This window comes from Propithecus coquereli, unplaced genomic scaffold, assembly GCF_000956105.1.
Source record: "Propithecus coquereli isolate 6110/MARCELLA unplaced genomic scaffold, Pcoq_1.0 Scaffold155, whole genome shotgun sequence".
In the NCBI taxonomy this organism is placed as follows: Eukaryota; Metazoa; Chordata; class Mammalia; order Primates; family Indriidae; genus Propithecus; species Propithecus coquereli.
Window position 1 is genome coordinate 3,276,725 of NW_012139969.1, and position 16,181 is coordinate 3,292,905.

Below are 16,181 nucleotides of genomic sequence, written 5' to 3' on the forward strand. Positions count from 1 at the left end.
TAGCCCCCCCGCCCACGCCGCGCGGGCCCCGCCCCCTCCCCTGGCCCTCGCCACCGGTCCAGGGAGGGGACGGCGGGACAGGCGGAACCGGCGGGACAGGCGGGAGGGCGGACCGGGCGGGGATATGGCCGCGGCGCCCGGAGGGTCAGCGCCGCCCGCCGGCCCCAGCCCGCGCCTGGGTTTCAGCACCGCGGACAGCGGCGTCGGCATGAGCGGGCTGAACCCGGGTCCCGCCGTGCCTATCAAGGACCACGACGCCATCAAGCTCTTCGTGGGGCAGATCCCGCGGGGCTTGGACGAACAGGACCTCAAGCCGCTGTTCGAGGAGTTCGGCCGCATCTACGAGCTGACGGTGCTGAAGGACCGGCTCACCGGCCTCCACAAAGGTGCGCGGGGTCAGCCCAGCCCAGCCCAGCCCAGCCCCAATCCGATTAGAGTGTGGCCCGGCCCCAACCCCAGCCCTGCCTAAAGCCAGTCCGATATCAGCCCCACCTCAGCCCAGCCCCCTCACCAGATCACAGAGTCCCCAACCCAGAATTTTCTCTCTGACACCCTCCCTCTGATCATCACTTCGGTCCCCTAACATGTTTGTTCTCCACTCTAACCTCCAAATCCCTACCCTCCACCTGTCACATCCCAACAGTCTCTACCTTTCACTTGGACCTCTCCGCCATCCCTCCCACCAGACGTCCCAAATCCTGGAATTTAGAAACTTATTCCACCATCTAGATCTCTAATACCCTCAATCTCCCAAACCCTGGACCCAAGCATTTCTGAACCCTCCACCTGGTTCCACCCCACTGAGTCCTAACCACCCACACACGTCTTGGACTTGCACCCCTCCTCTGGCCTCCAAATCCAGCCAACACCCAGAGCCTTCTTTTGACTCTCAGACGGCCAACCTAAAACCCACAGACCCAAACTCTCCCCTTCTTCGGAACCGAGGCCTGTCTAACTGACGAAATCCAATTCACCTCCCAGGAGGCTCTTAGTTCCAAATGCCCCCCGTGTGTTTGACAATAACCCCAATATCTCCTACCCTTTGCCAAAATCCCAACACTCTCCACCTCTTCTGATTTGAATCCAGAACCCTGACCTCAGCTGAGAACTCCCACCACAGTTTGTCCCCTTCGTCTTAGATTTCCCTTAGCTGAATCTACACTTCTTTCATCCCCTAACTCCCCTGACTCCTGTGCCTCTTCTTTGCTCCTGCCGAGTCCCCTTTATGGCCTCCTGCTTTCCCTCTCTCACAGGTCGGTCCCAGACCAGAGAACTCTCAGGGTGGGTCAGGCTGAAGAGGCAGAAGGGGATCTTCTCCCTGCCCTTGCTAGAGAGACAGAGGCACCGCATCCTGTCCAGCCACACCCCTTTCTTCCTGTAGAGAGAGGGAGGAGGCTTGTTTACACGCAGAAAAGACTGTCTAGGCTAGGCTGGAGTAAGAGAGCCGGAGTCACATGTCATACATGGGCAAGAGAAGGGGAAATGATTTGAGGAGAAACACCTTTATCTCCCCACCACCGCCGCCATGCTGTGGTTTCAGGTTTTGGTGGGGAAGGGTCACCAACTATCCTTCATGATCTTCATAAGAGAGAAGTGGTGGGCCTTGAGTAGCAACTGCAAGTACATTGCTAAGGGCTGGGAGCTGGAATCCGACTGCCACTTCTCTTCAACTGGGAGGCCTTGTGGGTTCCTTGGCACACTAATGTAGGGTCTTCGAGAAAATGCCCAGAGAAGGGCTGGGACTATCTGGTTACGGGTATTGCTTCTACCCATTAGAGTGGGGTTATGTTAAAGGGGGCATGAAAGGACAAGACCACACCATCCGGATTCCTTGCAATGCAGCCCGACTGCCTGCCTGTCTGTCCACCCATCTACAGCAATTTATCTTCTGATTTTCTAGACATTGATTTCAGTAAGTACAAAGCTAATCTTTGTAGGCCATCTATACAATAAGGGAAGTGTATAGCATACTTTTAATTCTCACTGAAACACTACCAGAGTCTCTGAACTGTTCCCTCATCCTTTCTCTCCCCATTTACCTCGAATTCTTATTGTTTTTTCATTCATCTGTTCCTCAAGCCATGCTTCTGTCTTTCCTTCCCTTCATTCTTCCACCCCCTATCCCAGGTAGTCCACATGAGGCTTCTTTAGGCAAAAACTAGGCCCCTGAGCCTTTCAGACAGGCAACCCTGCCCGGTTTCTGACGTCAGATGATATGACTTGGTGACAAAAGACAGAGCAAGGATGTAAGTGGAATCAGGTATTGGGTGATTTATTCCCAAACCAACCTGCAACTCTCCAAGGCAACTGTTGCCTTGCAAGATGATTGTGGAGGGTCTCAAGACATCCTCCCCACCCCCTCCCCAGCAACAGTGACATCTAAAAGCTAGAATTACTCATTTTCCTTTTGATGGCTGGGTATTGAGGGAGGCAGCAACAGTGCTTTGAATACAACCCCAGCCTGGGAGTTAGGAAATTCCAAACCCTGCCCTGCCACTGACACACTCTTTGGGCTTCAGTTTCCCTATTGACATGATAAGAGTTTGGCGCAGGAGTTCTCTAAGTTCCCTTTAACTCAGTGGATGGCAGATAATCCACCCATTGCAAAGAGACAGCCACACAGAACACACCAGAAAAAAAAATGCTCCCATTCACCTTTCTAGTCTTCTGAGGTCTAAGTGGAAACCTGCACCAAGTTCCTTGTGGCTTCCCACAACTGCTTTCTCCTCCTTCAGTCCATCTCCCCCTACACTCAGCAGTCTCTTTTGAAAACACACATCTTACTTACCATGTCACAATTGCTCTTAGGAAAAAGTTCAAAATCTAACCAAGGCCTACAAGGCTATGTATGCCTTGATTCCTGCGTATCTCACTCTGCCCGCATTCACCAGCCTTCAGCCAGAGTAGCCACTCTATCCACTTCCCCAACACACCGAATTCCTGACTCAGTCTTCACAGATGCTATTCCCTCTGCCTGAAACAATCACCACCCTTTTTTTTTTAACCTGGTTCTTGAGGACTCAATGTTCTTGTTCTTGAGAACTCAAGGTCTTCATTGAGACATTCCCCAACCCTTTGGGCTCAATTAGGTGCCCCTGATGACTTGTTATCTAATCCCCATGAGGGCAGGGAATGTGTCCATCTTGTTGCCACTCTATTCCCAGGCCCGTCATAATACCACACCATAATCAGTGTTCAGTATGTATTTTCTGAATGAATGAGTGCTCGGTGAGTTTGGAAAGGAGGAGATCCCTATTTCAGTGCTTCCTAGCAGGCTACAGGTTCTGAGGCTGAACAAAGAGAGGGTAGGCCTGATCATTTAGCTCAACCAAGACCCCTTCTCTACTCCATATCTGCTGGCCCTTTTAGAAGAGCCAGATTTGGGGTACAATAATGCTTTAAGAGGCCCTATCTTGAACCCCTGGGAGAGTTGACAGATCAAGCTCCTGGGATAGGATTAGAAAGTCCCTGGAAACTCCGCCTAGAGGAAGCCCTTAAACCAGTCCCGTCTTCCAAGACTCAAATCAATCCATTCCCCAGCTTCAAACTTAGGGGAGAAAGGTGTTGGGAAGGAGTTGTGGGGTCCCAGGGTTGGCCCCAAATGCTTCTCTGTCTCTTGCGCCTCCTCCCATCTGAAACTGAGTTGGGAAGGAATTGAGGCTGATCCTGGGAGACTCCATGAGTCTGAATCCAAAACAGAAGGGGAAGTCTGGGTTAAAGATGAAAGTAAAGCTGCTTAGGGAGGTTTAAGCCCAACTGGACTTATGGCTGGAGTAGGGAGGGAGATGTGGGGTTTTATGAGCAATGACTGAGTGTGGGTACATATGTTCCCTGGGCAGGAGGCCAGGAGCAAATGAAAAGGGACCAGAGCCTGGGACATAGGTCCCCAGGCACATGAAGCCCTTCCCTTCAGAGAAGGTGGGAGGCAGAGAAGCCTTCTCAGAAACAGGGTCCTTGTTCAAAAGAGAGTGGCCTTAAGTTTGGCAACTTAATAGGGTATTTTGAAGAAGAGTATTTGGGGGTTTCAGGAAACCCCCTGAGCCAGCCTCTTCCTCTTCAGGCTGTGCCTTCCTCACCTACTGCGCCCGGGACTCTGCTCTCAAGGCCCAGAGTGCACTACACGAGCAGAAGACCCTGCCAGGGGTAAGTCCTCCAGGGTTGGGGGGTGGGAATCACCTCAGGCTGGGGACAGTGCCCTATGTGCATGCCAAAGCAGCATGTGGGGGCTGGGTTGGGACCAAGAACTAGAAGCAGAGTCATTTTTCTAAGAGAGGGCTGACCTATGCCCTGAATAGCTACAAGTTCTTAGTTACACTCAGTCTTCTGGCTTAAAAAATGGGCTCAAGACTCTTGATAGAGATGTTCCACCTCATCTTTTAGGAGAGGCATCAGTGTTGTGGGCTAAGCTAGAATTTTTTCACCTTGGCTAAAATCATGGCTTCAGGTGTCATTTGTCACTGATGTGATCATGTATGCAAATACATAGGGTAAAGGCTCTGCTAGGCTAGCACCCCATTTTCTCCAGTCCTAGGGTCCTTGAAGGCACTTTCTTCTGGTCTTCTTCCTGTACTGGTTTTTTGGGGGTACCTTGACTCACCAAGATTATCTTCCTTCCACACTTTAAATGCTTGGCTAAAAGTTAAGGGAGAGCTGATTCTATGGGCAGCGAGACGTGTAGGCACCAGTGGTCCCTGGTCTGGTCTCGGCTAATGGATAATCACTGGACAAAAGGAAAAGTAGGACCTGCTGACCATGTGGTAGAAAGAAATTGTGGTTAGGATTTAGCATAGGTTTACCAATAGCAACTCATGCTATGCAGACTCATCTTCTCTTGTCCATGGAGTGGTGTGTCTAGAACAAAGCACAGCTCAAATGCCTTAGGCAGGCCAAACCTGGAACAATGTCCAGTTCTGGGCTTCAGATTTAAGAGAGTCATTAGCCTGCCAGAGAGAGACCAGGATGAAGTGAAGACACAAAATGTATCATGGAATGACAGTTTGAAGGAATTAGGGATATTTAACTGGAAAAGACAGGGTATAGTGGGACTTTAAGAGGGAAGCATCATGACATAATAATTAAAAATACTTGTTGTTGAGTCTCGCAGAACTGGATTTGAACCCCAGCCCTGCCATTTACCAGTTCCGGTTCTGTGTCTCTGGCACGTTAATTAGACTCTAGAGCTTCAATTTCCTTATCTATAAGAAGTAGGTTATACTAACACCTGCTCACTGGGCTATAGTAAGGATTAATTAAAGCTTAGCAAGTGCCTGCACAGAGTAAGATCTCAATAATATTACTGTTGGGTGGGGGTACCTGCCTTCAGATTCTGAAGAGGAATTTGGTTTTCTCTGAGTGGCCCCAGAAGGCAGGGATCAGGACCAGTGAATAGAAGGAACAGACACTGATCTCAGCTCAGTATAAAGAAGCCACTTCTCTGAATTGGAGCTGCCCAGCAATGGAACCAGCTTTGCCAAGAGCTGATCAAGCTGTTAATGGGGTGTCAGATCCTAGAACAAATCTTAGTAACTGATGCAATTTAAACCTCACTCCTGGGGACTCATTGCCAAGTAACACCAACTTATCACCGTCACTAAGCCTCTGTATGCAGGCTCTGGAGTCAGACAGACCTGGGTGTAGATCCAGGCCCCACCGCCCATTGGCTCTGTGACCTTGAACTTGTCTTTATCTCTAAGCCTCAGTTTCCTCATCTGTAAAATTGAACTCACAGAGTTGTTGAATGATTAAATGAGCTAAGTCATGTAAAGTGCTTAGCACTATTCTTGGCAGAAAAGGAGCCTTCAATATGGATTAGCTAGCGGTAGTTGTAACAGTAACAGCAGCGTCAGTGGGAGTAGTAGTAGAAGTCATCATTCATCTAACCACGGGAGCAAATGACTTTTGCTGCTAGAACCAAGAGTGGATGAGACAGCCGGAGCAGTCCATGTGGAAAACAGCACGGGAAAGGTGCCGAGACAGAAGGAGCAGGTGGATGTGGAACGGGGCTGGGACCGTGTGGGAGGCCACGTGAGCAGGGGCCACACGAGAGATCTGTGAGGGCGGTGGTTGAAGAGGGAACGTTGAGCGGCAGGCTGAGGGGTTTGGACTTTTTCCTGAAAGTGAATAGGAGGCACTAAAACAATTTTAGATAAACTTTGGGAGAAAAAAACCTTCTCCTCCACAAACCACAGGACTCGGCTAGATGAGGGATACCTGGGAAGCTCTGTGAAACTGAGGGCCACTGAGATAAGGGCTGTGAGGCCCTAGAGTACTGGGAGAATTTCTGGGGTAGAAAAGCAAAATAATAATAACTAACATGTATTGATACCAGTGTTCCTAGCATTCTACACGCTCTAAGTCACTTAACCCTCTGTGAAGAAGGTATTGTTTTTTTTTTTCATAAAAATTTTACGATGGCATTTCAGACAGGATGAAGAAGGTATTGTTATTGGCATTGCCATTTTACAGATGGGGAAACTGAGTCATAAAAATCAACTGACTTGTCCAAGATCACATAGCTGCTAATGGGAAGACCTGGACTTTGAGCCCAGTTAATCTGGCTCCAGGACTCATTCACTTAACCACTGCACTGTTACCTGAGCCACCCTGGTGACAGAGAGGGGGTCTCAGGTTCTAGAGAGAATGGTGACTGGGGACATCTGCTGCCTCCCACTCCTCCATCTGTAGACCTCCAACGTGGCCTAGCTTCCTCTGGTACAACGAGGATTGGCTTTATTCACCCTCCCCAGCTTAACAAAGTGAAAATTAATATTTAATTATTCTCATAAATGAAAATCGATGGCTGTGTTGGCCAGCCCCAGCAATGTCCATGTCATCAATCTTTGCTGTGGGCCTGCCAGGGACAGCAGCAGCAACTTTATTCACCTGGCTTCAGGCTCACCAGCATGGCAGGAGGAGGGTGCTCACCTCTCTGCAGGCCCTGGGTCCTGAGCACAGCTGACACCTGTTGGAGAAGCAGGGACAAGATTTTAATCTGAGCTCCTGTTGGAGTCAGGCAGGACTGTCACCATAGAACCAGGAAAGGCTGGGTCAACCCCCAAAGAGAAAGGCTGGACTCCTAGGGGAAATTTCATGGGGTCTGATGGGCCAAGACTGCCTCGTGGCCCCCCTCCACTTGCTCCTGCCAATTTCTGTCACCTATCAAAGCTTGGCTTCCTACTGGGGGCTTCCTCCAAACCTAATGGTCTGTCCCACCTGACTCCCCTCTCCTTTTCCCCATAAAGCTAGAACTACTTTTAGCCTCACTTTAGGTTCTACCTGAAGAGGGTGAGGCCCAACTTCAGCCCACTTTCTGGGATTCAGAGGGTGTCCCCTTCCTTGTCTATCTCTCTGATCACGACCTTCCTTCCTTTGGAAAGCCATCCCTTCAAACACTGGGAAGGAGGCAGGCATAGCTGAGTAGGGGAGCACATTTGCTTCTGCAGGTTGTGCCTGGCACAAAACAGCTTGGAGAGGCCAAATGGGGGCAAACATCTAGCCACGCCCTATTGACCAAACCACGCACATTTCAGGGCTTTGTCAGCCCAGAGGAAGGGGCACGTGTTTTCTAATTCATCCCCAGGGATGGGGGAATGCCTTTTTGTAATTCATTCAAAGGCCCACATGTGCTAGCAACCACTCCGTGAATGAGTCTGAGTCTTTGCCCTCGAGGAGCTTCCAGCCCAGAAATGAGCCTCCCTGGGGTTTACATCCAGGCATGGGAAAGAGGCATCAGGGGTGGAGAGGGAGGCGCTGCTTTGCAGAGGAGATGCCAGCTGAGCTGAATCGTGATCACATCTCACCATATTTGAGGATCTAGAAACCTAAAAGACAAAGGCCGCTGCTGAAATTCTGGGGATAACGTGAAAACCAGCGGGGAAGGCGTGCAGCAGACGGCTGGGGCTCCATTGTGAGTGGGGAGCGTCATGTGTGTTGGGCAGCCGGGGAAGCAAGACTCACAGGTTTCAGCTACCAGTCTTGGGATCTTGGGCTTTCTCAGGAGGCCTGCAGTGGGGGCTGTGGGTGGATTTTAGAAAGGAAAGAGTGAGCGACTGGTTTTAAAAGATCACCCTGGCTGCAGTGTGAAGGTTGGGTTGGAGAGAAAGCAGTACTGGAGGCAGGGTGACCCTTTAAGACACCGTTGCTCGAGTGCAGGTGAATGATGATGCTGGCCTAGAGCGGGCGAGAGGCAGAAATGGGAGAAGAGGGTGGACTCGAGAGCTATTTAGGATGGCCATATAGATTCCAGAACCAGTGGGACTTCATACTGGATTGAATTAGAGAAGGGAGTGGCTGAAATGATGAGGTTTGCTTTTCTTCTGTGCCACTCTTCCCTGCACCTCACGACCCCTCCCCCAGACCCACCAGGAGTCCCTTATTCAGGCAGGTTCTGTTAAACTCTCTTCCCGTGGAGAAGGGAGAGCCGAGGGTGTGAGTGCTGAGTGGAAGAAATAGTTGACATCAGGACAGAAGGGTCTGAAGAGGGCAATGCTGAGCCCAAAGGCAGGACTTCTAAACCAGCCGAGCAGGGAGCCGAGGTAGGCGATTGCCTTCTCCTCCGCTCAGCAGGTCGGAAGGACCAGGGCCTCGTGCATGTCTATGCTGCCTCTGACCTGCCCTACTCCATTGCCTGCAGTAGGTTGTTTTTTCTGACATTCTCTGCCTTGATTTCCCCTCCAGGGCTGGTCCCTGAAGAAATGGGCCTGGACTCCACCTGAGAAACTCTCAGGGGAACAGGTGCTCAGCCTGGGCAAGGGCTCACCTGAAGTCCCACAACAGGTTCTTGGCCCAGGAGGCAATGTTCTCTTTTCCTCAAAGGAGAATCCTGATCACCTCACCCCATTCCCACGTCCCTCCCCTGCCTACGGCAGGGATGAGGCAGGGCAGGATGACCAGGAAGCTCACGTGGGCTGCTCTCTTTCTCCTCCAGCCACACATAGCATACCTAAGTCCCAGGTGTCCTCCACAACCCCTGCTGTTGGGGACTGAATGCTCAAAGCCCTGGGAGCACTAATCTCCTCAACTCTGTCCTCATCTTCTTGGTTTCCTTCCCCAGGGACTTCCCTGTACCTCCAAACTCCCAAACTGCCAACTTCCCCAAACCCTAAGCCCTGGACCCACGAGTCAGCCAACATGCCCTCCTCTCTCTGGAACTATACAAAAAAAAAAAAATTAGCCAGGTGTGGGGGCATGCACCTGTAGTCTCAGCTACTCAGGCAGCTAAGGCAGGAGGATGACTTTAGCCCAGGAGTTTGAGGTTACAATGAGTTGTGATTGCACCACTGCACTCCAGCCTGGGAGACTCTGTCCCTAAAAAAAAAAAAATAAAGATAAAAAATAAGAACTATAGTCCAGTTCATTCTTCCTAAACATGTCTTGAATCTGTTCATTTCCTTCTATCCAAGTCATGCTCACCACTTACCTTGATCTTCTTGCCTCTAATTACTCTCTTTCCACTCCTTTCTCTGCCTAGTGAGACAGCCTATAGATCCTCATCAGACAAAACTGACTAGGTCATTCCACTACTTAAAATCCTTCCGTGGGTCCTCACTGGCTTTTGAAATACCACAAAGTCAAAATTCCTTGACATGGTTTTCACAGCCTGCCCTGATCTGGCCCTGCCTACCTTTCAGTTTCATATCCTTCCATTAAAAAAAAAATTATTATATCAGGAGCAGCTACTGGGACCTAGCCATTGTCATTTTTGCCACAACCCTGAGAGGTAGGATCATGATTCCCTCCTTTACTAATGTGGATACTGAGGCTCAGAGACCTTAGAGGAGTTGCCAGGGATAGAGCCAGGATTTAAACCCACATCTTTCTGACTCGGAAGCAATTTGCTCTACCCTGGCTACGCATGCCAGGTGCTCACCTGAACCCTTGCTACTTCTGACCTGCAGCTCCCTGTCCTTTCCCAGCCATCTGGAGTGCTCCGCCACCAGCCCTACCTCTCCCATTATCTCCACATGGCCCGTGACCCCAGTCCTGCAAAGCCCCAGTCATACGCTGCCTCCTTCAGGAAGCTTCCCCCGAAGGTGTCCAGCTGGAGTCGGCCTCTCCCACAGCTCTTTACCTTGCACTCCTGCAAGGCCCTGGTCCCTGTGTGCCTCCCTATATGTGTTCGTGTCAAGAAGCACAATGCAAAAATCACAGACTTCAGGGTTAGGCAGACCTAGGGGCAAATCCCAGCTCAACCACTTCCCTACCATGTGATCTTAGACAAGTGCCTTAACCTCCCTCAGCCTCAGCTTTCTCATCTATAATAGGGGACAATGGTGTTACCTTGCAGAGTGGTTGGAAGGATTTAGAGGCAATGTTTGTAAAGTGCCCCAGGAAGGGCCTGGCACATAGTGGGCTCTCGGGAAATGGTGGCATTATCTTCCCCTCTGCAAACCTATAAGGAGAGGTCATCACTGTTTGCCCTGAAGGGCCCAGGCTGGGGCTCGCTGCAGAGTTCAAGAAATGCTAGCAGCATGCCTGAGTAGTGGAAGGCCTGGGCCGGGTCCGCAGGAGACATGTCCATACCACCCAACGCCCACTCTCCATCAAATGGCGGTGAAGTGGGTGGGAGGAGGGAAAGGGGCGACCCCCAGAGCACCAGTGAGCACCATCTCTCAGGAAACCCAGCCGGGGAGGCAGCTACCATGGCAACTGCTGCTGTCACATGTGCTCGTCACTCTAGGCTCCAGAGAGAAATTCTCAGGATCTATTTAAGAACTAATAAAATAATGATGGTCTTGCTCACCCTCACTGCCCCCCACCCTAGGCTTCCACTCCTCTCTTCCTTCCCCACCAGGCTCCCCGCTGCCTCTCCCGCACCCGCTTCCTGACCCGCATCCCCGCGTTTCCTTCCCTCCTCCGCCAGTAATTCTCTTTCCTCGCTCCTTTCTAGGTCTATCTCTTTCTCTCCCATCATTTCTGTCTTCCCGTGTTTCTTTGTCTCTCCCTCTGGCTCTGCTCTCCATGGCTCTGTCTCTTGGTCTCTCCTCCACAATCACAGGTGGCCATTCCCAGGGACGGGTCCTGTCCTCCTGGTCCCTGGCCCAGGCCAGTCCAGCCCTGTCCAGCTCTCCCTGATCTGCTTGGATTGATCTTCATCCCCTCTAGACTGCAACCTGAGTCCTGCCGGTGTCTCGGCCCCCACCCGCAGCCTGGTACACTGCAGGTGCTCCACCACCAGCGGGTGGGTGTGTCAGAGCCCTGGGTGGCAGGGGGACAGTGCAGGTTCAGGCTTGGCCTGTTTCCCTTTCCTTTATTTTTTTTTTTTAAATAAGTCCTCCCCAGCCCTCCCACCCCCAAATTTGATTCGAAGGAAATTGCTCAACTGTGACTGCCAGGGCGTTACCATGGTTACTGGGTAGCACTTGTGGCTATGGTAACAGGAAGCTGCCTGTCGTCTCGGCAACGAGCACATTGGTAAGGGATGGAGTGGCCCCTGATTGGTGCAGAAGCAGTGCATTTCCTGAGGGGAGGGGGTCAGATCATCACCTTCTCAGGCCAGATGGGCATCAGTACCCCTTCCTCCACGAACAGGAAGGCCGCTGTTCTTTCCTCCCGGCACTCAGCTGTCTGCCCCCCAACAATAATTCCTCACATCCCACGCACCCAGCTCTTGGCAGTTTACAAAGACCTTTTGCGTCCCCATTACCTCATGTGATCCCCACAACACCCATGAGAGGAAGGTGAGATGGGGGTTCAATCATGAACTCACTCAGGGTGGTTGGGGGACGGGAATGTGGGGGGATATATTGAAATCACCTAGGAGCTTTTTCAAACTTTGCAATCCCCCAACGTAAGAGTCTAATATGGTTCCTGGGTGATTCTTATCCACGCCTGATCGGGGAACTCCTGAATTAGAAGGTGAAATTGGTTGGAGGGGGAAGGGATGGAGGGAGAAGGCAAGCTGCTTTGCAGGTTTACTGCTTGGGTGACTAGGAGGATCAGGTTTGGGCAAAAAGATGAGCTCTGGCTTGGGTGTGTTGAGTGAAGACGCCCATGGGCCTTTCTAGTGGGATGTCCAGCAAGCAGCTGGGAACATGGGTCTGAAGCGCAGCAGAGAGTGTGGGCTGGAGACACAGCGTTCTGAGTCACCCTGTGCGGACAGCAGCTGAGGCTGTGGGTGGGGATGAGACTACCCAGGAAGAATGGGAAGGGTGAGACAAACACGGCTGAGCAGGGCGGCCCTGGAAAACTCCAGGATCCTCTGGGGAAGGGGAGCCCAGGGAGGGGATGGAGGGGGTGAGTGTAGAGACCAGGGTGACACAGAAGCTTGGGAAATGTTTTCCCCATTTGAAAAATTGAATGAGTGGCTTACTTCAAGTCATACAACCATGAGCTGACAGCATTGGGGCTAGAGAGCACTATGTCTGATTCCCAGATTGTTTAATCTGAATGATCATAGTCTCAGGTTTAGACATAAAACACAAGCCTGCAGTATCAAATCTACCCTCCCACACAATTCCTCTCACTCGAAGACTTTAAGTACATCCAGGAGCCAGAGGGACAGGCCTCACATAGTCCCTGTCCGGATCTCACGGCAGAGGAATCTCTTTAGCCGCTGCATTCCACCCTGTGCTTGCCACGGAGTTCCCGTCGCCCGTCCCTTCCAGTTTCGACACCTTCTAAATTCCTGGATCTAGGGAAGGAATACTGGAGAAAATCTATAATCCCAGTGTGGGGGTGGTGGAGTGTGGAATTCAAAGGGGCCAGGCTCGGATCCTGAGGAGTTCCGGGGTGGAGAAGCCGGGGCTCCAGAACCAGGCCGTCACGCTGAATGGGTATGTTGATCCGATGTCTTTCAGATGAATCGTCCGATCCAAGTGAAGCCGGCTGCCAGTGAGGGCCGAGGAGGTAACTTCCCTGTCTGATGAACCTCAGGGTGTCACCATGTAGGGGATTGTGGGCCCACTCCTGGAGTCAGGCCTACCCACGGCTTATTACTGGAGTCTCCCTGGGTCAAGGGGACAGGTGGGGCCCGGAATTGCTCAGCCCCTGTAATAGCTCAGCCATCCCAGCTCAGACCGAGGACAGCTGGGTTTCTGGCCCAGACCCAGGAGAGGCAAAAAGGGCTGAAACAGCTGCTGGGAATAGAGCTCTTACCACCTCACCCCTGGAGAGAGGCCCATTTGCCAGGTGTCACTTCCAGGAATTTTTTTTTTTTTTAAAGAATCAGGTTGGGGTTATTCTCCTTTTCCAGATTGTTCTGATTTCAGAGAAAACAGTCCATTCATTCCTTGATTGTAATTGCCTGATTAAAGATGAGGCTGGTACAACAGACTTTGTAAGTCCTAGTAAGTCCTCTCTGCTGAGGACCATGGAAAGTCTTTGAAAGTTTTTTAGCTGCACTCTTTCCTTAGCAAAAGACCAGTGCTCCTTAAGAACAAGAAGGGTAGAAAGCTTGTGTTTTCTGCCAACCAGCTGGGGTCTGGCCAGCTTCCATGCTGGCAAGGCAATATTGGCTTCTGGTATCAGTTCTTGGTGTTTTTCTTGCTATTGGGTCTTATATCTCTCCAAGATATCTGCCTTTAGCCCTTCCTGTCTGCTGACTCTCTCCCTTGGGTAGGACTTTCTTCCTGTCTTACCCAAGATCAGCCATGACTTTGTAAGGTGAAAGAATGGAACTCAATTGATACAAACGTTTATTGACTCCTACTAATTCTGCACACCCTCTCAGTCTTCACGCTCAGTGTCCACACCCACAGGGGTTCTGGTGGCTTCATGGTTCCATCGTGGAGTTTATTCCTCCAAGAAACACTTTCTTCCTCCTCTTAGATTCTCTGACTTTTATGCTATGATTCTTGATCTCTGGTCAAGATGTTATCACCCCCACTTTATCTTGGAACGATATTTCTAAGTTTTCTCCTTTTTCCATACACACACAGCCTCCTTTCCCATCTCATTCTTTCCAGACATTCCCGGATGCATACAAAACCTCTGGTTCACGTGCCCCAAGAATTTCTGCTCCTTGGGAAACTCTATTAGGCATCAAGTCCATTGTTTGCCATCGTCTAAGCCCTGCCCACAAATATGAAACAGTCCCACAGCTGAGAAGCCAACTAAGAGTATATGAGTGAGCTGAGAAGCAGATGAGTTGGGCTGTAGTTTATTCAACCATCCAGCCAACATCTTCTGAGTAACTTATTCCACATTAGGGATACAGATGTGAGCAGAGCAGACCTGGCACCTGGCCTCATGAAGCTCGGAGGCTGCGAGGGGATGTGGACAAGTAAGCAAGGGATCATAATTCTGTGTGAGCCTGCTTTTCAAAGGGGGAAGACCAGGAGGAATTTTGGGGACACAAACACACAAACAAGGGACACCTAACCTAGTCTGAGAAGTAAAGTGGGCTTCCAGAGATAGTAATATTTAAGCTGAGATCTCAAGGATGAGCAAGAAGTAGTCAAGATAGAGGAAGAAGAGATGGAGCAAGTGTCTTAGGCATAGGTAGCATGTGCAAAGGCCCCAGAGCTCAGAAGAATATGGTGCAACTTAGAGTCTTGTTCAGGAACTAAGTCCACAATGCTGGGGCATTCCTGCTCTATGGAGTCCAGCATATCTTATCAGTATTTGGTCAGCTGCATTAAGGAGGCTTCCATGCCAATAATCCTTTTGCTTGGCCTAGTCCATGTGTCTTGGTCTTCTGGGCTCCAAACAGTGACATCAGCCTGAGTTTTATAATTTTCTTCTCCTTTTTTGTACAAGTTTTGCCGATGTCACATCATTGACAAATTCTGTACACATGGCATCCCACCTATACACCTGTTCAAGAGAGCAGGAAATACAGATCTGGATGAAAAGAGGTCTGCCTGGCAACAGAACTCAAAATTTTAGCAGTTATGTATTACACAGATATTTCTGACAAATGATGGCTCTCAAAGAGCGTACAGGGCGCAGCAAAGAAGAAAAAAAAAAGGAGCATACACTTCAAATGCATCCATGAATAATTCTTCTTGCAGGGTTGGACAACCAAGTCTCTCAATTCCTCACTGTTCCCTGCTATATATTTAGGAAAGAGGAGGCACATTTATCCAGTCTTGCAGAACAGTTGGGCCTTTGTAATTTATAAGTATTTTACTACAATTGATCTGTATTAGATAATCATTACTCATCAAAATGTGTTCCTTTCTTTCAATGCTATCATATATCTCTTCTAAAATGAGTTCAACTTTCTGCTGAATTTTAATACAACCTAATGCTTTAGAAACTCAACTTTTATTTTTTTCTTTAATTTTTTTTTTTTTTTTAGAGACAGAGTCTTGCTCTGTTGTCCAGGCTGGAGTGCAGTTGTGCAATCATAGCTCACTGCAGCCTCCAACTCCTGGGCTCAAGTGATCCTCTTGTCTCAGCCTCCAGAGTAGCTGGGACACCATAGGCACATGCCACCATGGCAAGCTAATTTTTTTATTTTTCTAGAGATGGGGGCCTCACTATGTTGCCCAGGCTGGTCTTGGATGGGGCCTCAAGCCTCCCAAGAAGCTGGGACTATACGCTTGAGCCACCACACCCAGTGAAACTCAACTTTTAAAAATGGTATTGGATTTTGCTTTTGAAATTTAATATTTGACACCATTGTGGGGCATCCTGTCCCATTCAAGTCTTATCTCTGTGACCCCAGATATTCTATAAATCTTCAGAGTTAATGGTCACACCTGACCTGAAATATTTAAGCCAGTGAACCTGCATCTTTTTTTTACTATTCTTAAAATTAAATCCTTTAGTTTACGGCTGACTAATAATAGTTTCTATATCTAATAAGGATACTAGTATCAATGGAAACATAATCTAAGGGATATCAAAGCCAACATAATCTTCCAAAATTCTGCCATTTTCTTCTAGAAGGGATTATTATCTGATTTTCTATCCCATAAAGCAGGGATCACCAACTCAAATACTACAGGAGCCCAGACTATCATGATTTATAAAAAATATACATTTTAATTATATTAAATGTTGGCAGATAATTTAATTTTTTAAAAGTGGACCAGCACTGTGAGAGCCTAACCAAACCTATTAGAATTGCTTCTTTGGCCCAAAGACTTCCATGTTCCCCCCGTCTGCCATAAAGAAGGATTCTATTGTGCACATGTGAGCTTCTTAGCAAAATTAGCTACTTTGTGTTCTGTCACTTGAATTTTGATGCTAATGCAACAGAGTAGTAGTATTCTTACTTTTTTTTTCATTCCAAA

At 49.5% G+C, this 16,181-nt stretch overlaps 1 protein-coding gene across 3 annotated transcripts in view; it reads left to right on the top strand.

Moving 5' to 3' along the window:
• Positions 1 to 58: 58 nt before the first annotated feature.
• Positions 59 to 16,181, top strand: part of CELF6 (CUGBP, Elav-like family member 6) — a 31,151-nt gene continuing 15,028 nt past the window's right edge. For 2 of the 3 annotated variants that reach the window (XM_012640565.1, XM_012640566.1), the window contains exons 1-3: positions 59 to 386; positions 4,061 to 4,143; positions 12,798 to 12,846. In XM_012640565.1, coding sequence (XP_012496019.1) covers positions 125 to 386; positions 4,061 to 4,143; positions 12,798 to 12,846 — 394 coding nt within the window. In that variant the 5' untranslated portion in view covers positions 59 to 124. Of the gene's footprint in view, positions 387 to 4,060; positions 4,144 to 11,503; positions 11,679 to 12,797; positions 12,847 to 16,181 lie in introns of those variants that run through there. The other variant, XM_012640567.1, reaches the window with a different exon arrangement.